The following is a 25,600-nucleotide window of genomic DNA, read 5'->3' as shown; positions in this document are numbered from 1 at the left end:
ATTTCTTTTTCCAAAAGGACAGCCAATTACTCAACGGATCCCCCTCCACCATCCCCCCACCACCACCACCATTATTCTGACCATGACCCTTCATTCAAACCTATAAATGGACAGTATTTACGGTAAAGAGAGCGAGAGGAGACACCACTACGCAGCTGCCGACCCAGAGGAATGCCTTCCTACGCAATCGCCCCGCAAACCAGTGACTCATTCCCTGAAGAGATTGTGTTTAGGTTGAGGTGTAAAGTAAGCATGCTTTAATTCTGACGAAACAAGATGATCACTTTGGCTTGAATTACAGGTTTTGCAAAAAAAAAAAAAAAGAAAGAAAATGAGAGTGATTGAAAAAATGATGCACTGACTGCCGATTTGAAGGTTCCAAACCGGTGGCGGCTGCTGGTCTTCCAAAGAGGGGAAAGTTCTTGTCTCCCTACGTCCTAAATTTTGTTGATTTATTTACATGCAAGTTTCTCCTCATCAGGACGAAAAATGAAAAATGGATTCAGCCTTGGGAATGATGCACCAATCACCATGTAGAAGCCCAGCGTCCAAGCCGGCCGAGGCTGGAACGCGACAAGACTGTGGCGTTTATCCAATGACCGTCAAGTTATGAGGCAAAGAAAAAAAGTTTCCTCGCACTCCCATCGAAGTGAATGGACGCTATGGGCATGTAGGACTCTGATTGAACGCCCTGAACGCTATCGCCCAAGGATCTCACCTCTACTCCTACATCCCCACATGCATCCCCACTGCGATGATGATGATGATGATCTACAGCAACGCGTATGTGCCTGCTTACGTGTTTTGCCATTTTCAGACAAGCGTTGTCCCTCTCCAGCAGAGTAGACAGGAACCACAGTCACTGTGTAGACGGTATCAGAGTTCAGGTTCCTCAGGACAGTGTTGACGGTGTTGCCTGATACCTGAACCTGAAGTTCAACGGGACACACATCAGATTGAGCTCTAGGCTGATTGTAAGTATAACCTGAGTTACGTTTCTCTCAGCATGCTGCTGGACATTTATTACCATGTCTTCCTCTCCTCCAGCTGCGGGGACGTAGAAGATCCTATACTGGCGCACGTTGCCCTCCGCCGGCTGCCACTGGACATTCAGGGTGCTTGTAGTCGGATCAGTGACCCGCAGGTTTCTGACACCGCCCAAAGGCTCTGAGATAGCATAAAGGCAGAAACGTCGGAATGGCTCTGACGCTATGAGAGAATTCCTCACAGCCACACGACTGGATGCACATTTTGTGTGTCGTCAACCAGGTAACAACTTACTGGTCTTCCCGAGGCCGTTCAGCTCCTTGCTGACTCCTCTGGGATAGACGGCCACCACGTTGATGGCGTATTCAGTGTCAGGGGTCAGTTTAGGAAGCAGGACTGTCGTTTTCTTCCCTCCAACCTGAGTCTAGTAGGGGAAGAATGTTTGTTAGCTTTTTGGATAATATCTCATTAAGTTATTATTACTATTATTAAGTTAAAATCATTAGCTAACTCTGTTAAAGGTCTGTTAACTCTACGTGATCACAATGAATAGAGATTTGATTCAATTTAGACAGTGCTCTGAGTGAAAGTACATATTAAAGTAAAGTATAATGCTGAGCTTTCATATGTGATTTAACCCTTTGTGAATGCCTTTAATCAGTCTGCCCCGACACTACGATTTTACTTTTTTGGCACTGCGGTGTCGTTTTGGAAAACAGACCCCGCACGTCAGACATTTCCAAATACAGACCCATAGTCACAGACATAATAACGTAAAATTCCCGAGGCCAGCCGTACTTGCTAAATTCCTGACGGCTAAGATGACTTGGCTGGAATGCTGGAATGTTTGCTTCCAGTTTTCCATCCAGCTTTCAGTGCGATATCACCCAGGCAATCGGCGTGACCAAATCTCATGACCAAATCTCATTAGGCGCTAAGGAGGAGAACATTCCATCGCGTGTTAGAAGGAATCAGCCGGTGGGCCTACATAACAGCAGCTGTGCCTGGGCTCGGCTGTCTACAAAATGTCTGACAGGGTCAATTACGATTTCTATCTGTGCAGAGTTTGTGCCCCCCCCCCCCTTTCTCCGATCTCCTCCCACCGCCAAATATATGCAACTTAGGTGAATTGGCTACTCCAAATTGTCCGTAGTGTGTGTGTAATTCTAAATCTCTCTTTGTCACTAATTCCAGTGAGGATGAGGATGATAATAATAAATAAAATAAATAAAAAATCAGCCTGATTTTGTGTTTAGACTTCCCTGTATGAGAAACAACAAGCGATTTGTCATTTAATACTACATGCTCTGTTAATTCAATGACATCCACATGGAGGTCTGAGCACACATCGTGGGTATGGTGCGACCTGCTGTGTGGCTTACAGTCTGGCTTCTGCCTCCAGATGTGGGGACGTAAGTGATCCTGTAGTTCTGGACCCGGCCCGGGGCTGGATTCCACCTGCCGTTCAAAGTGGTGGTGGTTTCATTGAACACAACCAAATCGGTGGGAGGTCCTTGGATTACTAGGAAAACGTGCACACACACATATCATAATCACAACCATGCCAACATGTCTGTCAATTAAGTGGATTGAGAGCACTTTTTCCATGGAGCTCCTTAAAAAAAAAAAAAGCCTTTTAAAGACACAATCCTTGATCTTGGCCAGCTCATAGTGGTCAGCTCTAAAATGTTAATTTGTAGTCAATGATAAGTTCATTTATTTCTACTTTTTTACTTTACTAAAGCAAAGCAAGTCCGCCATTGGTTTGCATCAAGGACCGCAGCTTTAAACGAGAAAAGACAAACCTCTGGAATTTTGTCTTTTCTGAAGGAGGGAATTGATTCTACTGAATAGCAATGGCTTGATGGAAGAATGACAAAGGATGGACTGATAAATGCATGGATGGATATGATGGATAGATGGATAGCGTGATGGATGGATGGATAGCGTGATGGATGGATGGATGGATGGATGGATTATGGAATGGGCCACAAAAAGAATAACTAAAAACACTTGCAAATGTAGTGTTTGCAGAGCATGCATGAATGAAATCCATTTTCAGCCAATTAATTACAGCATTTAACTCTGGACATTCAGAGAAATACACGGGGAGGTGGATGGCATGGACACAAAGACAAGCACAGACAGGACAGAAAAACAGTCGAAAACTGGTTCTGTCATCTGCAACACAGCACCGCTGGAGGGATGGATGGGTTAAGGGCATTGCTTGATGATGTAATTATGGTCGTCCAAATGAAAGGCAATGGTGATGACTGACTGAATGGTAAAACATGCTTTCGCCATTTAACAAGAGAAGCATCCTCTTGCGTCACCACAAATATACTTACGTCCGGGACGACCTGTCTTGGGCACTATAGAGGCACAAATAGAAAGATGTAATGGGCATACCCTCAGCTAAACATCTCAATATGTCCAGGAGTGAAAAAAAAAAAAAGGTAATGATCAGCCTTTGATCAAAATCCTAGATCAAGAAGAGTAAAAGAGACGCTCTTTGATTTTTTTTTAGATTGATTGAAGAACTGCCTGGTACGTGTGTCTTACATGTCCTCTCGGCGCCTATCAGGTCCTCGCTCTCTGATTCATCCGGGTAGATGGCAGTGACAGACACATCGTAGAGCGTGTCTGGTTCCAAGTTCTCCAGGACATGGGTCGTCTCATCATTGTTCAGAATGGACTGATGAGGAAAAATAGAAGCACAATGTAGTTCTCCCTGCAGTGGAGGTCGTTTTCTAGCAGCACCGACACACCTTCTGTGGTATACATTCGGAAATACCTGCAAGAATCTTTTATTTTTTTAGTATATATGAATGCACTGCTGTTTTTCTCTTACATATTGGAAGTTGCTGTCGCCCCTCTTATTCCAGCCAATCCGGTACAGCGCCACATCAGGGGCGCCATGATCCCAGGTGGCTCTGAAGCTGGTCTGGGTCGCTTCTGTTAATCGCAGATTCTTTGGGGCAGGAACCACATCTGTAGGTGGAGAGGGAGAAAAGTATGATCTCTATTTAAATGAGACAGTAATCCATGATTATGGCTAGATTAACGTCAGTTTCCATTCCTACCAGTAACTGCGTCTCCAAGCATTGGCTGACCAGGTCCTTCGTCATAGATCGGAGTGGCAGCAAGACTGTACTCGGTCTGTGAGAACAGGTTGTCCAATTCTGTGGTGGTCACATCTCCTCCAACTTCCAGCTGTACAGCAAAAATAAATATGCAACCAAAGTCAATCATTCAAATACATTGAGCCTTGATACTTGAAAGCAAAAATCACGCCTCAGCTGTTTTTGCTCTTCGGCCAACTTTTGCCAAGTCTTGTGAAACTTTAACTGTAGCGACAGTAGGAGTTTTGAGACGCACTGGTGAATGCAGGAATGCACACCTAAGAGCACGAGGGAAATGCACCAGAAGGCATAATTCGCTGTGCTTGTTTCCAGGGGAAAATGGGATCAGGTAAGGTAAACAGCAAAAGGCAACGAAATTAGACAAAAGACTAGGAATAATAAACTCCTCTGAATTCCATTATGTTACATTAGCTTAATCTCAAGAAAAAGGACTGAACAAATCCATTCTGAGCATCCATTATCTTGAACAGCTGCTGTGCATTTTGTCTCTCAGATAATTCCCATTTTACTTCGAGCTTCATGTTCCGAAGACTTTATTTGCTTCCTTGGACCTGCAGGGGAAAGCGTTCTGGAGTCGCTGTTGCAAGTGGCAGGCTGTCACTTACTGCAGTCTAATAGAAGTCTAATAGAAGACAAGCATGACATTCTGCTACTTTCTGGGCAGTACGCTCTTCCTCCCACCGGGCTGAATTTATCACAGTCACATCCACTCAGCTTCACTTTCACATGTGTGTTTCCATCAGCAGCGCTTTTTGAAGATCACCTACACCCGATTTATGGCTTAGGAAGTAGCAAAAACACAGACCAAAGAATCATCTGCTGCAGCCTAAGAAACTCCCCAAAGGGGACATGCAGCCATAAAGTATTGTGTCCAATCCCCAGCACCAAAGGCACTCCTTTAAACTCCCAAAGTTGTGTTCTGATAGTTTCGTAATCTTTTCATTAAGCTCTCCCCAAGCTTCATCCAACCAGCTGCAATCTCCATTATGTTGTCCCAGCAAATATATTGAGGGAAGAGTTGAAAATATCTAGATATAAATTCCTCACCATAAAAGCTAATGGCTCAAACAGACAACAGCTAATGAAGGTTCTCAAGAAAAACAGGAGCGAACACGACCGGTAAAATCCGAGGAGGCTACACGTATCCCGTCTTCCAGGAATCCGGTATAGTATAAGCACGGAGCATGACTCGGGATAAAACTCACTTCTTTGGCTTCTCCCCCGTCGGGCTTGTAGGTGATGAGGTACTTGCGAACAGGACCGGGAGCAGCGTCCCAAATAAGCCTCATGGTGCTGTGGGTAACGTCGCGAACCCTCAGTTCACCCGCAGGTGGCAGGGGCACTGGACAAAGAGCAGGAGGTCAATGTTGGTTTGGAGGGATTATAGGAGGGCGTCAAACATGTGAGCATCACAGATGAATAACTAGAGAAGCACTCGGAGAGCGCAGACCTACCCCAAGCACCTCAGCCCCCCCCCCCCATTAAATTGTGATTTACACCAAAAAGTATTCTATGAAAACCTTTATCAATTGGATTCACATTGATATCATTATTACTTTAGATTATTATTCTGGGTCTATAGCTTCCATAGCTTTTAAAGATACAGCAAATCAGTTTCTCCACTACTGATAGCCACAGTGTCTTGGTAAAGGCCAACGAAAAACACAACCTCCTTTGTGGAGGTTGTGGGGTGTGAGGGTGTGGAGGTAAGAGCAATATTATTGAAAGTGTGGAATTGGCTTAGCTTGTTAGAAATCTCTGTCTCTAATATTAAATGCACAGCAGGATGAAATGTAAGTGTACACCCGCAGTCCGGATGAAATTCGGTGGTGAGATAGAGGCCCCCACCCTACAAAACTCAGATTTCATAAACATCGGTCGATAATCATCCGAGATATTGTGGAACAAAATTAGAAACTCAATTTACTGCAATGTTAATGGGAAATTTCAAAGTGAAACAAATTTCATCAAATGGTAACATTCCCAGCATTTCCTGAAAATGTCATCAAGATCCATCTGTAACTATTTGAGTTATGTTGCATACGGCCTGACAGACAGACAGAACTGCTTATCAAATACATACGGGTGACTCCCTGCTTGGCCAGTGGTTGGCTCGTCGACTCGCCATGCAGGGCGTACAGGGTGACCATGTAGGCTGTGTTGGGGAGTAATTTCACCAGCTGGACATCAGTTGTTACTCCTCCCACTCTGACCTGCAAAGGTTCCAAATTAAATACAAGAAAAGAAAGAGAAAGAAAGAGAAAGAAAGAAAGAAGCATTGGCTCAGAGAGGAAATTGATGGCAAACACTGAGCCATTTGGATGAGCTCAGCGGAAAAGTATTTTCATGGCGGCACATTTGCCAATTCCACTTTGATTCAAGCAGGTTTAACACCTCATGGAGAAATTTGAATGCTCCCTTGCAGAGTTCATACCCCCCCCCCTCATGTGTGACAAACAATGCACGTCTGTGTTTTCCTTCTGAAATCTGTATTTTGTCAAGAACCGCGGGCGACATGTTGGACGTTTGCTCCCCTCTGGTGTTTAGCAATGTGTCCGTACTCGATGCCGTCGAAACGCGTGCCGTTTCGTTTCAGTCGCATTGCTGTCCCGCGACATGTTGTCTCTTACCTCCTCATCGATTGTAGGCTCGGTGGCGTTAATGGCGCTGTACAGCAGCATGTACCCGGTCGCATCCTCCACCTCCTCCCATCTCACCCGCATGGTGGAGGTCTGCTCGTCGTAGATGTCCATTCTTCTCACGGCTCTGATGGGGACTATTTAGCAACAAGGAACGATGTTACAAACTATTTCTGAATGGACATGCACAGATATAAGATGCACTGAGTGGAATGTCTTCATTACATTTTGCTGTAATAAGAATATGTATTAATAAATATAGAATATTACTCCAAAGGATATAAAGACCATCGATCTTGATTGTTTCTTTAATTACATAAACAGTTCCACAAACCATTTTTGCATGTCAAACTAAACAATCGGTGCTATATTATACGTGCTTTTATAAATACCAAACATCATTACATTTCTACTACTCTGGAGGCAAATGTCAAAACTTAAATTAACAAAATTATAAAATAACCATAAAAAGACGTCAGATGTTATCATATAAACTTCCTTTAAATTTGCTTCTAATTAAGAATTATTGCAATTTTTCCCGGCCAAAAATGACTTTATAAATTAAACCAAAGATAAATACACATTCTTAGAATGAACGGCGGGCACTGGTGTGCTACAACCGAGCCAGAGAGCATCAGTAATGGAGGTTAACATAAAGAGTTACTGTTCATAAAACTAATGGGTGGAGGTCCGTGAGTGCGCCAGCTAGAGCCCACTGAAATTTAAACAGTTGTTGTTTGACAACTTTGACATCCTCGACTTTTATTTGGGTTTCACAAAGTGGGGAAAGTCTCTAATTTAGCACAGGTTTCTTTCAGCAAGTTTAGTTTATGCTATAGTTTACATTCTTACTGACAACTTTTACCATGTATGGCTCTTTTATAGACGGCCGTCAAATTTCACAGGCCTATATTTGTGTCAGAGACGGAAACGGAAGACATACGTGTTGTCTCAGTGCCTTCGAGAGGCTCGCTGGTGTCCTCCCCCACCACAGAGTAGACGCTGACCACGTACTCGGTCAGGGGGTTGAGGCCCTGGAGAACCACGGTGTTTTCGGTACCGCCCACCATCACCTAACGGAGAGGGGGGAAACTCATAAGATTAAAGCTGCAGTAGTTACTTTTTGCAGAGTTTTCAGAACAAAATACTTTATTTGACGAATTTAGAATGTTTTTATACTTTCTCAAAAGTCTGTCATTTACACATGTGTTAATACATTTATTCCTCAGTTTGATATGACAAAATGTTAAGCATGTGCTTCCAGCCTCAGGTTGAGATTTGGAAGGCTGGTCTTTGTGTTAAAGTTTTTCATCCCCTCATATTTAGCCATCATGTGTTGCCAAGGGGTTTCGAAATCTGCCCTCAGGCCTTCAGAGCAAACAGTTGTGGGCACCTGTAGCATTAAAGTGAATTAGAAATATAAATTCTCCAGAATTATTCTGGCATTAACCAATCAGCTTGCGAGTTGGCTATTGTGCATCTGCTGGCTGGCTCCAGTGTTACACATCTGGTAGGAGGACCGTGCCGGTCATTTGAGATATTAGTCATGAAGCTAATATTATTTTCTTTCTAATCCTCAAAAATGAGAGCTGAGTTTTCACTTTCATGTCATCACACACTCCCAAACAACGCCCAGCCAACACAAACGGGAGCCTGCCAACTGGGGCTTAAACGGAGGAACTCATTAGTCTCGTAAACTTTGGATCAGGTCACGTAGAGACCAGCGTAGCTCTCTGTACCCTCAGGAGGGGCTGAGCTACACTGACTGCACTACACGCTGGTGCAGACCCAGTTAGTGGTGGCTGTGTGGCAGGTATACCTGTTGAGGGCTTCCAGACACAGTCACGTACTCCACACGGTACTTGTCCACCGGCTCGTCTGGGGCAGTCCAGGTGACTCGGAAGGAGTGGTGGGTCACGTCAGATGTCACCAGCTTGGTGGGGGAGTCAGGTATAGTTCCTAAACAGGGGGGAGGCATGAAAAGACATTGAAGGTGCTGGCCATCACAATAAACATCATATTTAAAGGGTCAATTCATCTAAGAATCTTTCATTTAGAAATAAATATAGTAACAAAGATGACGTGGTTTTTAGATATTCAGTTGAATATACAGTGTAAAGCCTCCATCTGTATTTATACCTGGTCCCTTGACGCTGTTGCAGAGGTTGTCAGTGAGGCCGTCGACGATGTCCAAAAGGAAGGAGAAGTCAGCCACGTTGTACATGTGAATACTGTCAGGGTCCGTGGCGATGGACCTCAACTCGTTCTCGTCAGCGTTCTTCACACCTGAGCACCGACAATGAAGGCAGGAGTCGTTCGCACTTTGCTACACAAAGCAGTTTGACTTCATTCGTTTGGAATTGGACAAAGGTGACAGACCCAGTTGTTTGCTTACCAATAGCATAGAGCTCAATGCCCTGATCTCGCAGGCCCTGAGAGTTGACTACGACATCATCCTGAGATTTGCCGTCAGTGATCAGTACGCCGATCTTTCGAGCATTGGGCCGCATCCCAACGTTCTCTTTGAAATTGTTCTGAAGGAGGTAGTTCAACGCCAGACCTGCAACGAAGTCATCAACGTTCATTTGCTACGACGCCCACTGAAGCAAAAGTACCACCGTTTCCAGGAAATACAAATTAGATTAAGGCACCAGTCATGGTGTTTCCTCCTTTGTATGGCAGGTTGATCACAGCATCCAGGAGAGATTCCCGGGTTGGATGAGCGTCCAAGTGCCATTCGGTCTTTGGGTCTCCACTGTACTGCGCAAGACCTGAAGACACCAAAGAGCATTTATTGCATCAGTGCAAGGCAGCTTCTTTTAGTTGTATTCGTCATAACCATTTAGGCAAAACCCACCAATTTGGACCCTATCAGGACTAATTTCAAAGACTCCAACCATCCGGGCAATGAAGGCACGAATGGTCTTAAAGTTGAGGCGTCCGATGCTCCAGGAGCCGTCCACCAGCAGTACAATGTCAGCCTGTGCATTGGTCTTGCACACCACATCTGAGAGCAGCGTGACAGTGTGTCAATTGGACAAAGTTGAACGTTTAAAATGCTATATATATATACAAAGGAGAATCAAATGCTTAGCGGCCATGTGTACAAAATGGTATGTGGGGTGAAAGAGGTGTGAAAGGGAAGAAAGAGAAGAATTAAATAGTAAAAAAGAAATAATAAATTGGCATTGAACCAAACAAATCACATCAATCTTGGTGTCAAACAACAACAGAAAGTAGTAAAACATTCCATCTTTTTAATTCTTATTATATACATTTTTATTATCCAGGTGTTGTAATCGTTATCATCTCATCTTCTGGCATTTCAATTTGTTTTGGCAGTTGGATCCGCGAGTTATTCCCAAAGGCAACTCCAGGAAGAACGCCCAACAGTGGCCTGGGACATATTAGAGGCCCCCCGCCCACCACTGGAGAGATCACAGTACCCCCTCCAGCAGGGTAAAATGCAGATGCTGTTTTCCAAACACCTTTGTGACGACCGGGAAGGCATCTGATCCCCCCCCTGCACCTAAAAGAGGGCTGCAGATGTTGCAATAGCTGCTGCAACGTCTGCAAACTGAAAACAGGTTACAGATGCGACTTGTAAATTGATTCGCTCACACAAAATGCACAAAGACTCCCGTGACAGCCAGCTGTTTAACATCAGTCGATAGCAAGGGAGGAAAGGCAAATAAAAAGGGGGCACAATAGCATGAGGGGAGAAAAAAAACATCTGAGATTTTATAAGACTCTTTGTGGCCTGAGATGGAGTCAGCAGGACTCTTTGCAAACAAAAAGCAAACAAAATAAAAGAGAATGTTAATCCAGATTACATCTTTCTTTGAGATTTGTTGAAAACCGACCGGTAGCCAGCAAATGGGGAGAGTGAGATCTCCTCATGTCGGCTGTTTTATCTTCCCAAAGCTGCCTCCTTATTAGGACAGAACTTGCATATGAGGGGGGGTCAAACTTCCCTTTTCAGATGCTTTCAGGAAAAACACTTCTCTTCTGCTCACACTTGAGGCCTCTGACTCACAAGGTAGTATAAAAAACTGCAAATGGATTCTATGCTTATGTCTCAAATCTTCCCTGGCTGTACTTGGACTGGAAATGAATTAAAATAAATAAATAAAAAACGGAAGCCAAAGTGACCGAATGAAGAAAGCAAGCAGGCAGATGGAACGGCCATTACGTTTGTTATTTTTGTGGGACACTCAGCTTTGAGGAGAGGTATTCAAAGGAACTCTTTGACTTTTATGGGACTTGGATTGTCCATGTTCTCGTTAGTTTTAGCATGAAAAATAATTTCTACGTCATTCCTTAGATGTTGTAGTATTTGAAAAAAAAGGGTTTTACTTCACCTGTTGGCACAAAAGTAATATCAGGTTCATCAGAGAGAGTGGTTTTCTCCTCTCCATCCAATGGCATACTCTGCCCTCCGTCAAACATACCAAAAACACTCACTGTGTATTTGGTACCGGCTCTGCAGAAGAAGAAAAACATCATTTTTCATCTGTTTACATAATCTAAGTAGAGAATGTTGTTCAAGTATACATGACCAGCACAAAGACACACCTCAGCTCTTCCAGGACCACGGTGTTGTCATAAGGGCCAACCAGAAGTTGTCCCAGGTCAATGTCCTCCCCCACAGGATGGAACGTGACTTTGTAGCCCTTAACATCGCCAGGAGCATGATCCCAGGTTACACGGAAACTTGTCCTGGAAGGCTCCGAAGTCTGGAGGTTCCGAGGACCTTTGTAAGTTGACACTGTAGGGCGCGGGGACAAACGGGAGGGACACGTGATCACAGTGACTGGTAAAGGGTCAAAATATTGAAAAGCTTGCAGCACTCCATAATTAAGGTGAAGTAAAGACACATTGAATTACTGCTTTCAGTGATTTGCACTGCAGCGTACGATTACGATATGGGTGTAATCACATTTTGGTGTGGAGAGTGATAGAACATACGTGTTGTTCCTTCTCCCTGTCTGGCTCTGCCTTCTCCCCAGCGGTAGACCGGCAGGACGGTGATATCGTAGGTCGTGACCGGGGTGAGGCGTCTCAACACAGTGGAGGTGCCGCCACCGGGCACCTTGGCGGCCAACTGACGGCCTCCTGACTTTGGCTTGTAGGTAACACGGTAGTTAAGTACATTTCCAGGTGCCGGTTGCCACTCCACCTTCATGCTCTTATCCGTCTCCTCGGCGACATCAATTGATCTGCCGGCAGCCGAGACTGGAAGTAATGAAAAGGGGGAGGGGGGAGAAATGATGAATGGAGGGTTTGAGGGGATAATGTAGATTTTGGGCTGAGTTCAGATCTGTGCTAAATGCCTATGTTTCCAGTATACCATTGGAAATACAAGCAGCATGGCGTTTCTGCTGGTAAGTTGACTAAGCAGGAGCCTGCTTGGCTACCTTCCAGTCCTTCTTGAGAATATCTGCCCAGTTTCCACATGCGTGTGGCTAAAAAGCCGCCAGAATGTTTCTTCTGATTATTCAGCAGCATGCATTAAACAGGCCCCACATTTACATGCTCGATCGCGTTTCGTTGTTGGTTTTGGGAGCTCATCTATAAAGAATGTCTTATTTTGAGAGCAGGAAAGGCAAGTGTGAATCATCTGTAAAGCAAAGGTGTGGAAAATATTCTGACATTCTTAGGGAGCTGAATCTGAAGAGACACGAGGAAAGCGAAGGGGGGAAAAAAAAGAAAAGATGGGAAAAAACTGATCGAGGAAAACAGCAAATTGAATATTTGCTCTCACTTTGTACACAAGTATATGCCACATTTCTTTATTTCCCCGGACAATAAAATATTAATGATGTGTTTATGGAAAGAATGTCTAAACCTGCATTCTTGCTATTAAAAATGATCTTCCTAACAGAAAAATAAAAGGTCTACTGTCCCTTTGTGCTCGTAGAGCTTTTATGTCTTTTCTGGTCATACATTTACAATAAACTTAACCTTGACTTCACATTTTCTGGGCAACATCAGGACAGGACATTAAAAAAAACAAGCATGCAGACCTTGGAAGAGGAAGAAATAAGAATGACAACAACAGCAGAGAAGCAAAAACAAAATTAAGAGCGGCAGAACATTTAAGGGATAATTGTTTGGTGGAGGAGCTCGAGCAGCAAGAGAAACTTACTGTCTGTGGTCTCCTCTCCATCCAGTGGTTGTCCCTCTCCACGTCCATAACCAGCAAACACAGACACCTGGTAGCGCGTCTCAGGGGTGAGACCCTCCAAAACCGTGTCTGTGATGTCTCCTGGTATTGTCTTTTCCCCGGCCTCCTCAGAAAACCGAGATTTCCATGCGATCCGGTAGCGACGAACGTTACCCGGGGCCGCGACCCAATTCACAGCGAAGCTGGTTTCAGTGACGTCTCTGGTCCGCAGGTCTCTGGGTGAGCCAAGCTCTGAAGAGGAATAAATAGAGATGGACAAGGAACGCATTAGGAGCGTTACGCCAATCTGTGCGTAATGGACATAGCAATGGCGAATTAGCGTTATATTTCTTTGTTATGATCCGCTCTGATCAAGACGGTCAGTTTAGTACGATGGTATCAAAAACGCTTAAAGACCTCGAGCCTGGTGACGTCTTTGTCCAGCTGATGATGCACTTTAATACAGATATGGAGGTTTAAGGAAGTGAGTGAGACGCAGAACGGACAATACAAAGAGCCACAGAAATAAATCACACAAAAAAAAAGTGTTTCTTTCGTCTCTACTTTAGTCCCTCAGGATGCTTCAGAGCCAACCGGATTTTCTCCCTTCAGAATCATAGATTTGCTGGAAAAAGTTCTGCAAAACTAATCAGAGATCACATATTCTCAACGCCTCTCTGGACAGCACTTTAATTTTCCATCGAAGCAGCGGAAACACGAGCCACGAGACGGCATTTGCTACAATTGCAGATGTTGCGCTCTCCCTTTCCCTCTGTCAATCAAATCTTTTTTCGAGCGAGCATGGGGGGGGGGAGAGAAAGGCTTAGAAATAGAGCGGAGGGAATGTGCGGTGCGTTTTTGTGCCGAGCAGCCGGCACATGCGTCGCTGAGAGGTGCTGCCCGTGTCGATATAACATTCCTCAGCAGTCCGGTCTGACTGTCTGCCGTGCACACGTCCTGATCGATGTTCCAAGTCAGGCCCCTCAGCTCCAACACGGCAGCATATAACGACGATATCATCACAGACAAAGAGCGGCGCAGCTGGGTGGGCTCCTAAAGCTCGTTCACAAAGCCTCACCAAAATGAGCTTTCATGAAATAAAAGCCAACTGCTAAGAAGGAAAGCGCCACAAATCTACCAAAAGTGCACTGTGTGATCATTTGGTAATATTCAGCAGCTGTGCAGCCGAAAACCGCATGAATCTTCGTGCTCTGCACACCTTGACAGCAGGGGCCTGACATGAGCGGCCGCAACGACAAACTAATGGCGCCTTTCAGACAAAGAGAACATTGTGTGACGCGCTTGGATCCTTCTATCAAGGCGTGTTGCCTTAGCCAGACGCAAAGGATAAACTGGACTGACGTTTCCTGCTTTCTGTGAACCGAGGTCAAAAGGATGGCGGTATAATGACTTCTGCAGACAAGCGTAAGAGAAGGGAGCACAAAAAACACGCACACGAAACACATGGCACACAGACCGAGCAACTGATCGCATGCACATGTCATATCTGTGTTTACACAATAAGAATGCAGTCGCCATCAGTTTTCTATTTTATTATTGGCTATGAGCAGCTACAAATGACCCAAATAGGGCTCATACATTGGTTCCTATTTAAGGTGTCTATACTAGCAGTCATGCCATTTGACGCGAATGAGAACATTCTGTATTTCTTTATATTAGTTTTCTCTCTCAACCCTGTCCCACACTGACCTTTCAAGAAGAGGCGTGCCCTCAAACTAAGGCACCTTTAAATAAGATCGCAAAACTCCCACTGAATCCTCGCCTGCTCAAAGTCTGCATGCCGTAACAGTCTGAGAGATTCCCCCTGCGGGGGCCTGTACTGACACGACTGTTACATCTGCAGCCAAAAAACATTCAAAAGCTCGACATTCTGAGTGGCTCCACTTAAGACGGCAATTCATAAGCAAAGCATCAAAATGCACAGATAAATAGATTATCTGAAGACAAGTCCCAATGATTTTGTGTGACGGTTGGATGTTGGCGTTGGACGGCTGTGTATTGAGCTCAACCTCGATCTCTGTGCGCTCTTATTTAGTCTTTTCTCTTTCTGTAAACTCTTCCCAAATCACTGCAGGAAATACATTGTTCTTCCAGTTGTCCTTTCAGCATGCGCACACCTCTCATTACACTGAGGCCATTCATCTCAGCCATGAACATATAGCCTTCTATTTGCCAAAGTTGCTTGGCTCAGTCCTTTTAAGCCAAGAGGACCTTGGAGATGGGTAGAGGAAAAGAAATTATCTGGCAACAGCCCGGAAATCACTAAAAGTTCCAAAAGACATGAGAGGAAATAAAACCAAGATGCCTGAGCTTCACCTTTGCGCTGTGCAGCCCTGCATATTATAGAAAGCAAGAACAATGCCCCTGGAACATGTAAAAACATTTGCTCTCATGCAGGGGCTGAATGAATAACCACCCAGTAATGGTGAAGCATTTTCACACCGGGCCATTCAGGTCAGCTTTTCTTTTCTCTAGCCATTCTCACTTTGCCTATGCTTGTTCTCGCCCCACCCTTTAGATGAACAGACTTCTCTCTGTGACCACACAGACAGCTCGTACACGCTTCAAGGCGTCTTAGTCCAGCATCTTTCATTTGAAAAATCCCCCTTCTTAAGTAAATAATTTTTGACATGTTTATGTATATTATGCACATTTGGGATGTTCATCTAAGCATTCGCTATGACACCTGTACTCCCTCCGAGTCATCCCAGGAGGTTTTCATTCTGTCCCGCTCTGAGGCTACTGCACTGGCCCAGCATCCACTGCTATATAGCCACAAGGAATGGCTTTGTGGAAGCCCACATGGACTTCACAGGGAGGGTCAAAGTGAGTGGCACTCAAAACAATGAGATCAGTGTTACGGCTTGCTGACGTCATGGTAGAGCTGGCCAAACAAAGTGCATGGTCATGGAGCTTTTTTCTGTGTGGGGGTGTACGTGACAGCATACATTTGACTTGGAGAAACTATAAACATAACCAAACCCTGGGAACAGAGGAAATATAAAGGCAAACAAACTCCTGGACTCGCCAGATAAACACAGCAATACAATAATCCCCCTTTTGAATGCAAACTTTGTTAATTCATAAAAGTCCTCTTAATCACCAAAGAACTCAGGTCCATACAGCACTGCAAGGAATGTCCTTTCTGAATACAACGCACCCAGCAAAGGGGTTCTTGCTACTGATGTTATAGAGGAGATGATGAATAGAATAGTTCTGATATGTCTGTGAATTCAAAGTGCTCTGAGTTAGGAGCGTTTCAGCTGAACTGAGCTGAGCACAGACATCATTAAAGAAAAAAGAAAAAAATCAAATGAAAGAAAGTGTTACCATATTAAATGGGTCATTTTATTTTACTAACTCCGCATTAGAATTAAATACTCAGCAAGGCACTTCAAACACACATAGGATACTGGTTTTGAAACCATAAGTGAATCAAACTGAAAACCAGCAATATTGTGGGCTTGAATACCCACATAGAGTTAAGACAACCCCCCCCCCATCTCAACACAGATCTCTTCAACTTCCTCTCCTGTGGTTTGAGACTACAGCAATCCCTCTTTCACACTGTGACAAAAACGTCTGTACTGGCATCTATAAACAGGAAAAAGATGTTCAAACAAAGACCCCCTGCAATTAACCCATAAATAAAGCAAAGACACTGTCCCCAGTCACCAATTCCTGATTTCCCAATAAATAAAATAGCATATTTACCATGATGATCAACTATTCTCCCTACAATGCATTGTCTCACACTATCAAACACCAGGCAGGCATATGGTTCCACGTTGTTTCATAAGTTTTACAAGTTGACCACACCCATTTCCACTTTGAATGAAAGAATGAATTCAAATACCACAGTCCTGTCTTTGCCTTCTAGAATTGCAGCCCACATAATCGTCCAACTTTCTTAATTCTCATTAGAATGTCTGTGAGAAATACCAGATTCTTTATTCTTGAAGGGGAGACAACCAATGAAATATCAGTAGTTTCACATTTCTGTCACATGCTGGGTATTGAAAAGTCTTGCAGGATTTTAAATTGGTGCATTAGCAAGGCTACTTCCCTTACCTTCTAACGTAGTTCCAGTGCCAATAAGAGTGTCGCCCACACCGGAAGAATAGCGAGCAGTAACAAACAGCTCATAGTCAGTCGATGGTTGGAGGTTCGTCAACACAGTCTGGGTGGTCTCTCCATTTACGGATATCTCTCCTCTCTCACCGCCCTCGGCGGGTTTGTAGACGATGAAGTACTCAAGGACATTTCCAGGAGCAGCCTGCCATGCCACGTTCATTGTAGAAATGGTCTCATCATAGACGCGAAGATCACGAGGAGAGCCACGCACTTAAAGTAAGCGAAAATCGTGCCAAAGCCATTAGTTTTGTCATAGCTTTCCATTTCCTGTAGAAGAAATAGCCAACTATTTTTTGTTGACTTACCTTCCTTAGTGGTCCCGTCTGTTTGCATCGCATCCCCTACGCCTGTCAAATACTCAGGAGACACAGACACGCGGTAGGTTGTAATGGGGAAAAGCTCCTGGAGCACTATTGTAGTCTCCGGTCCAGTGGTATGGGCATATAGCGTTTCCCCAGCACCGCTCAGTGGGACGTAAGACAGGCGATACCTGATCACCAAACCCGGAGCGGCTTGCCATGACACCCTGAAACTGTCGGTGGTCTCCTCTGTAACCCGTAGATTTCGCACAGTCCCCGTCTCTGAAAAGGAAAAAAAAAAATTTTTAAATCTTAATGTTCTTTTCAAATCACTTTAACAGCATTTGAGTAAGTCCCTCTTACCCTCTAGCGTGGTTTCTTCACCAGTTAAAGGGAAACTGTCTCCTTTTTCGTACTGAGCAAAGACGTTCACCTCATAAGGAGTGAGTGGGAACAGGTGGGGCAGAACGGCTGTGGTCGTGTCGCCAGGTACGGCTAAGGAAATGTAGTCCCCGGTGATGTCTTCGGCTTTGCGGAAACGGACCAGGTATGACATGACGTAGGTGGTAGGAGCAATCCAGGTGGTGCGGAAGCTTCTGGAGGTAATCTCAGAGAACTCCAGATCAGTCGGTGGAAGTAGACCTGAAAACAGGAGTTCTTGTAAATGCCAATTAAAGGGCCAAATATTTTTTGAAAATTGCTAATTAGTGCAGCCATGATCATATTATAGCGTAAATCTGTGACATTTATGAGGTTACTTTTGCTGTGCTTTGCTTCTTTCTTCGCTCGTGAAGATTACCACCTCCGTTTGTTGGCAGTAATGAAAAGCTAAGCTGCCAACAAAGCTAAAATAAATCTAAAACAAGTTGCCAAGCCTGGAAATGCTAGCCTGACTAAGTGGTGTGCCTTTTTGGGATTGCAACACTTCCGTGTTGATAAGCACCCTGTCTGGTGTCATGTCATTCTACCACTGGGTGGAACAGCGTAGCACCGGGGTGGCCTTTACAACAACATTATTGTTCCGATTATTGTCGTCTTTTCAGAATGGTGTTGGTGGTGTGTTTACTGGTATATTATGGTTGAATGAGTTGCATTCTGTTTGTTTGTGTCAGTTTGCCATTACCTTTACTCTGAAGTCTGAACCAAAGACACATACAGAGTTAAATGAAACGGTAAGTCAAGAAAATATGGGCGAGTAATGTGTTTAGACTCCCGGTCATAATTCATGGGCTTTGATAGTCTATCTTCCTACTTACTCCTCTTTTTGATGTTGAGAAGTTCTTGTTCAATCCTCAGACAGATGGACTGAGTCAGCTCCTTCGAAATCCTCTGGAAAGCATCAAAGTCTTCTACCTCAAAGACGTGATTTTCAGATGGCATGTTGGCAATGGCCTCCAGCTCTGACCTCACTGCATCCTTCACACCAACAGCAAAGATCTCCACATCGATATTCCTCAGGCTGGTTGCTGCATCCTTGAACGAGTCGGATGATTTCCCATCTGTGATCAGGACCATAACCCGGGGAACATTCGGCCTTGCTCCACGGGCAGAGATATAGATCTTATCCTTGACATATTTCATGGCCTTGCCAGTGTTAGTAGAGCCTCCACGGTAAGGGAACGTTCGTACAGCCTTGACAACAGCGTTAATGTCATGGTGAGTGTTGAGGGAAAACTCTGTGTGTGGATCGCGGCTGTACTGGACCAAGCTAAGCTGGATCTTGCGAGGCCCGATGTCAAAAGAATTGACCAGGATCTCCAGGAAGGCCCGGACTTTAGCAAAGTTTTGTAATCCAATGCTGTATGAGCCGTCAACCAATAAGACCACATCAGCCTGCACATCCACTCCCAGAGAGCACTCTAGAAACAGAGAAGACACAATAAGTTAATCAAAGGGCTTGAATGGCCTCCATGTCGGCACAAATTTACAACTGAGAGGTTTGACTATATGGATGACACGTTATGTAAAATGAATCATATCACCTGTTGACACCTTGACAGGCTGGGTCTTCTCCATCGCCATTATGGGCTCACTGGGAGTCAGACCTTTCAGGGCGTAGAGGCTGATCTCATACTCAGTCTCGGGGGAAAGGTCACGGACATTGATGGAGGTTTGGGTACCCCCCATGTACAGCTCTTGGCGTTTCATTCCAGGCAGCATGGGAACGAGGGTGATCTTGTAGCCTGTAATATCACCCAGGGCAGCGTTCCATGTCACCCTCATTGACTTGGATGCAATTTCTGTGACCTGCAGGTTGGAGGCCGACTCCACCACTGTGGAGAAAAAGCACGAAAGGTGGTATTATATGGGCTTCTGAGATGTGTTCACCATCGAAAGGTGTGTTGCGCTTTGTCTTAACAATGACAGTGTTTCCTTTTATGACCATTTTGTGTTTGAATGTAGACAAGAAAACAAATATGATGCAACGACTTAGACAAAGCTCTTTTAACGTACTTTCTTCGCCGCTGACCAGGGAGCTGAGCTGCTCATCAACACCAGAGCACACTTCTCTGATGATCCTTTTCTGGACATCTTGGATCAAATCAAAGTTGGGAACATTGTACACATGTTTGTCGTGAGGTGTGGAAGCTATTTCCCTTAACTCGTCCTCATCTGCTCCTTTGATACCTGAGGGGAACATGTGAAGCGCAACAACATCAGCTCTTTTTTTTTTTTTACTCAATGGCTGTATGACAGATGTGGTGGATATCAAATATGTATATTACAATCAGTGGAAAATCAAATGGCTTCCAACAACAGGCAGATTTTCTCAAGGCTCAATTCAACAAACCATACCTAGAACAAATATTTCCACTCCAATGTTCCTAAGCCTTTTAGCATGCTCCTCCACTGGGTCCTGGGATTTTCCATCAGTGATGATCATGGCTACCTTAGGGAAAGCTTTCCTGGATCCAGCTGGCTCCGTAAAGAGGTTTTTCAGGAGGTAATCTATGGCATCGCCTGAAGACCAACATGTAACGATGTTATTTATTTCTTGCACTCTTGCATTCTTAATATCATCACATCAAATTAAACAACCTTCAGGTAATATTGAGATTTCCAGGGCTTCATCCTGCGACAAACATCTTACCTGTCATGGTGTTCCCTCCTTTGTAGGGCAGGGTGTTGATGGCTTGTAACAACTCTCCTCTCCTGGTGTAACGGGTGAGGGGGAATTCTGTGCGGGTATCTGAACTGTATTGAGCCACGGCCACCCGGGTCTTATCCTCGCCAATGTCAAACGCTCCTGCCAGGGAGCTGATGAAACTGCGAATGTGCTTAAAGTTTTCTCTCCCCACACTCCATGAGCCATCCACCAGGAAAACCAAGTCTGCTACTGCGCTGACCGAACATTCTGGGCAAGGAATTTTGAGAAATGGGAGTCACTTCACCATGCAACGTGTTTAATGAATTGGATTGTTAAGATTAAGCTTTACCTCAGGGCAGTGATCAGCAAAAAAAAAAACTGAAACATGCAGTGCCAGAAATATGCCATTACACTTACAGCAGTAGCATGGTATTAGAACAATATTATTTCACTGGGACCTTTTTATTCCCCCCCCCCCCTCCTCTGTCTGACTGAATAAAAATAAAACCTCTGACAGTAAGTTGGATGAATCACAGACATTCATGCTGACATCCAAGGAAATATCAACCAGTGCCAAATAGTGGGTTGCTATAATCATTCCAGCAGACACAGGCAATATGCGCCTTTACAGACTAAACATTTAGCAGAAGTTCCACATGGAATGATCACTTCAAATCCTATGGGGCTTAAAGTCATAGATGAAATTCTCTGACTATACTCAAATAATTGGCAGACCCCATGTGAATGGGATTCGCCCATTCTTCCTGGTTTCACTGACTAATTCCGTTGCACCCATCTCATCAGCTATTCTAAGGAGATGTATGTCTTCCCATTTTGCTGCTGGATCCCTGTCTACCCGCTGACAACCAAAACAAGGTTAAAAGAAAAAATCTCAGCTTGACTAAGTAGTTCCATGGGCATACATTTAGAAGACAGTCAGGAAGGGGAAATGGTACATTAAAAAGCTGGTCAGCAATATGGAGGACATAAGCGTGCTCAGATGTTGGCTGACACCAGTGTAAACATACTCACTGATTGCATCTGACGTTGGTCTCCTGACTCGTTCGCTGGTGTTACTGGACTGGACTGAAACACAGGAAAGACTTGGTAAATTAGCACCACAAGCCACCACCGCTGCTGCTGCCTCTTCGTGGTCTTTTTTTCACGTCGGAAAATACACATAAAAGCTGGTTGACAGGGTCAGAACCGCGAGCACACAAACAGATCTTTATGCTGACTTATTCAAGGATCAGCAAGCGGGTGAGACTTCTCCCGGGATTTCTGTGTTTAATGTGCATATAACTGGCTGTCCGGATGTATTGTCGACGTCACAGATCACTTCTCTTGTAAGTTAATGCTGATGCGACACCATTATTCACATACATTATGAATGACACGCAAAGAGAAACTTTCATTTCTGAACCAAATGTACCTTTAGTATTTTTACACATGGCATAATACAATATGTACTTACTGGTCAGTTGTCCAAAGATGGGAATGCTCTCCTCTGACCCGTCATAGGAGTTTATGGACACTGAATAGTCCAAGTCTGGGGTCAGGTTAGTGATTGAGGTTGTAGTGGTGTAAGCATCAAGGGTAAATTCTCTGACTGGCTCATCTAGTAAAATGTAACAACAAAAGAACTGTTAGGGTGCACTGTGTGTGTGATGCAATACGCGTTTGTCTATCGGGCGACATATCAAGCGCTGAATTCACACTGACCTGCATCTGATATGACTTGTATTCTGAAGCCCTCTATCCTTGACGAGGGTCTCGCCCATGACATTTCCACCGAGTTTTCATTTAGAATTTTAAAGTTCAAGTCTGAAGGGGGTTCCACTGCAAATCAGAAGCGAAACAAAGTGAGATCACGATGCCTCGGAACGTAAGGGAAAAGGTGCTTATATGTCTGATCAAATCAAAAGTGCAGCACTTCACGTTCAAGCATTCACATTGATCCCAACATCAAACACTTCAAGGCTGAAGTGGACTCGTTCGTTGTTGGGGAGACATTAACGCTGACGTCCATTTGCGAGGACACAACATCACACAAAAGTGCAAGAAGCCATTTCTGCAGCAAAATGGCATCTGTTTGAATTGCTCCGGCCTAATTGGCCAGCAACTCAAGCGCTGGCATACGCAACATGTGCACGACGCAACTCCACCAAAGTGCAAACAATGAATGAACCATCCAACACATGCTGAGTGCAATCGTTACAGTGCATGCCCAACCACGTACGAAACAGCTTTCATTGATGGCGTTGATCTAATTACAAAAAAAAATGCAATTGTCACTTCATTCATTCACGAGTTAGCGATTACACAATGGAATCAAGGTTGCAATGTGGCTGCTGAAGCAGCTCGTGACAAAATTGAACACCATATGTTATATATACATTGTATATAAACATATTTCAAAGACGGGAAAGTGCTTTGGGGGTTTTTTTTGTTTTTACTTTGGTTGAAACTCTTTTCACAAGTGGCATATAGCATTGCAAACCTTTCAAAAAGAATACACAATTTGTCACAGAGACCTTTGTGTACTTTTTCAATGGCGGCGTAATGCACAAGAAGGCAAAAACGACATTTCTCCCTGTTCAGGCAAGCTGCGTACGTGAACATGAATACAGGAAAAACGCATCTAATGGAACAAGACCGCACGCCTTTACGCTTGACTCAGCGCCATGCATCATGTACATGAGAAAGTTGTTGGACTCAACAACTTTGATTGACTGGATGGTAATTTCCATGTACAAGTTGGGACCACACAAACGGGATGATGACAAACGCATTTTAAAATGATATTCTCTCACACAGCCTCTTGGTTCCTTGGCAAAAGTCAGTTATTATTAAGTATTCATAATTTTCATGCAGAAAGGTTACATCCAGTTTTTAACTCTTTGAGTGCCATTGACAAACATTCACTGCCAACCCTGACATTGAAATCTGCCTCTCTTCAATAGCAAATAAGTCTGGAACAAAATATGGTAGGAACACACCTTTTTTTTGTGATGAAAGAAGAGACATTAATCTTTTATTTGGTAGGTTCAGCGCTTGCATCGTCATAGTAAAGAATATTCTGTGGGACTTGGAAAATTAGGAAAATGGTGCAAAAACTGGGGCACTCAGCATATAACTGAGTTGAAAATGGCTGGCACTCAATGAGTTAATTGTCAGAATTTTGCAATTTAAAAAGGGTCATACAGTTAGCTTTAAACCTGTTTCCTAATGTCATTAGTCATTAAATAATTATCTCGATTCTGGTCATGTGCCATGCAGTGCCATGGGTTATGGCATTTTTGGAACGTTAATTTTCAACGACTGAGATTTTGAGAGACTACGAAAGACGAAATGGAGGACAGAAAATAAATACCGTAGTGGTTGTACATCTTTCAGAGTGGAACCATGCCCACCATCGATGTAAAATAAGACAGCGTGCATCAGGTTGTGCAGCATGAGTAAAGCGTCTCCATCACATGGTGCATGCCACGCGATTAGTGAGATTAACAGAAACCATGAGAGGCATGAATATCATAGTAAAATAGCACTTCGAGGAGGAAGTCATAGTGTGGGACACACTGAATGCGCAGGCAGATAACACACAGGAGCCCGCCAAATCTTTCCAAAAGTGGGATTGGAGGATCACCAACCTGCCGCATCAATTCAAGGAGCCCCGACGGACTGCATTCCCACCGATTTCTCCACGAGTACTCATCTCCATCTACCACATGGTAAGGGGTATGGAAGAGTGTGTGTGTGCACGTGCATGTGTGTGGCTGTGTAACAGTGGGGAGTTGGATGAAGATTCCTGGCTTGACATTTTTAGATTAAAAAAATGGCTTTGGCAAGCCTTCACTTGCACGTGTAACACATCTCCCAATGCAATTCAAGATGACATGAACGTCATTTCAGTTTGTTACAAGTTCTTCAACCATCTGGGTTTTTTTTTTTTTTTGGCTTTAAAAAAAATAAAATAACAATCAATCAAAATAACATGTTGGCTTATTAAAATATTTAGTTCTTACTGTTGTCTTATCTCTTATGGATGTCTGTCCCATCAGGACCTAATAAAAGACACCCTTGGCTCGGCGGTCCAGAGTCTGGCTACTGTTCTGTTAGCAACCTCAGTCTCCAGCCAGACAGCTCCTCCTGGCCCGAGCTGCTGCCAGGAGCGAGGAAAGGAGGAAAGAACACAAACTCTCCAAAAGAGGCAGGACAGAAGCCAAAGTAATTCCACAACATGTGCTGACATTAAACATTACTGCATATTAACTTTCCATATGTATTGCAAACTCAGCGTTTTTACAAATGCCCACAAAGAAGCCCCAGAAAGGCTCTTTGTCTTTGTGCTGTCTGAGGATTAAATTTGCTCTTCTCGAATTTCATCTTTCCATTCCGTTAGCAGAGATACGAGACAGTGGATGCCTGACTCCTCTCCCATAGACCAGAGAGCCTTCAAAAGGAAGAAGTCGCAGGGTTTCCATACCATGTTACCCTTATTTAGGCTTTCAGTGTTGGATTTTTAAAAATTACTTTGTCATTTTCTGTCAAAACACAAACATTTGAGACCATGTTATCAGTCAATTACAAGTTTGTAATTGACTGATAACATGTTGGCTAAAAAAATGACTGCAGCTAAAACACAAACACAATTACATTTTATTCCTTGTAGCTTTAATCTTTCTGACACAAATCAGCTTCTATAAAGTGAAAATCTTTACTTCAGCGGCTTCCATTGAAGCATAGTCCATCGCAATGGGCTGCACTACTTAAAGGTTTTAATGTTTAATTAAGTTGAACTTTCACACATTTCAAATTGTACTAATTGCACTATTACTTTATATTGTTTTACAAGTAAATTCAGTTCCTTAAAATATTGCATTTAATTACTGGTTGAGCCACACTTGATTTACAAATGTCAGAGTTCCCATTCCAAAATGGGCAGAAAGCATAATAATTAAAATATTTCATTTAGGATGTCAGTGCCTTAATTACTAAGCAATTTTCCAAGTTCTGCATTGGAAAAAAGTGCAGAGTTTTACTGTCATGAAAACATAATAGCAACAGTCTTACTTAAACATTTATTGTGAAACATGTAGCCAAGCTGTGACTTTGTTATCCTG

At 43.9% G+C, this 25,600-nt stretch overlaps 1 protein-coding gene across 1 annotated transcript in view; it reads right to left on the bottom strand.

Moving 5' to 3' along the window:
- col12a1a (collagen, type XII, alpha 1a) overlaps positions 1-25,600 on the bottom strand; it is a 45,862-nt gene that overhangs the window by 19,716 nt on the left and 546 nt on the right. Inside the window, exons 2-32 of the mRNA XM_068751898.1 lie at positions 22,200-22,316; positions 21,952-22,095; positions 21,510-21,563; positions 20,481-20,744; positions 20,186-20,350; positions 19,844-20,017; positions 19,372-19,662; positions 18,646-19,248; positions 17,753-18,031; positions 17,396-17,671; positions 17,028-17,300; positions 12,918-13,187; positions 11,738-12,004; positions 11,345-11,537; positions 11,131-11,252; positions 9,627-9,776; positions 9,421-9,540; positions 9,165-9,329; positions 8,909-9,055; positions 8,589-8,728; positions 7,713-7,842; positions 6,761-6,906; positions 6,214-6,343; positions 5,336-5,472; positions 4,071-4,200; positions 3,839-3,978; positions 3,529-3,682; positions 2,370-2,509; positions 1,282-1,411; positions 1,028-1,167; positions 800-929 (exon numbers count right to left, since the gene is read on the bottom strand). Of these exons, the coding sequence (XP_068607999.1) occupies positions 800-929; positions 1,028-1,167; positions 1,282-1,411; positions 2,370-2,509; positions 3,529-3,682; positions 3,839-3,978; positions 4,071-4,200; positions 5,336-5,472; positions 6,214-6,343; positions 6,761-6,906; positions 7,713-7,842; positions 8,589-8,728; positions 8,909-9,055; positions 9,165-9,329; positions 9,421-9,540; positions 9,627-9,776; positions 11,131-11,252; positions 11,345-11,537; positions 11,738-12,004; positions 12,918-13,187; positions 17,028-17,300; positions 17,396-17,671; positions 17,753-18,031; positions 18,646-19,248; positions 19,372-19,662; positions 19,844-20,017; positions 20,186-20,350; positions 20,481-20,744; positions 21,510-21,563; positions 21,952-22,095; positions 22,200-22,316 (5,721 nt within the window). The remainder of the gene's footprint in view (positions 1-799; positions 930-1,027; positions 1,168-1,281; positions 1,412-2,369; positions 2,510-3,528; positions 3,683-3,838; positions 3,979-4,070; positions 4,201-5,335; positions 5,473-6,213; positions 6,344-6,760; positions 6,907-7,712; positions 7,843-8,588; positions 8,729-8,908; positions 9,056-9,164; positions 9,330-9,420; positions 9,541-9,626; positions 9,777-11,130; positions 11,253-11,344; positions 11,538-11,737; positions 12,005-12,917; positions 13,188-17,027; positions 17,301-17,395; positions 17,672-17,752; positions 18,032-18,645; positions 19,249-19,371; positions 19,663-19,843; positions 20,018-20,185; positions 20,351-20,480; positions 20,745-21,509; positions 21,564-21,951; positions 22,096-22,199; positions 22,317-25,600) is intronic.

This window comes from Brachionichthys hirsutus, chromosome 18, assembly GCF_040956055.1.
Source record: "Brachionichthys hirsutus isolate HB-005 chromosome 18, CSIRO-AGI_Bhir_v1, whole genome shotgun sequence".
In the NCBI taxonomy this organism is placed as follows: domain Eukaryota; kingdom Metazoa; phylum Chordata; class Actinopteri; order Lophiiformes; family Brachionichthyidae; genus Brachionichthys; species Brachionichthys hirsutus.
This window is presented reverse-complemented; position numbering and strand designations above follow the sequence as displayed.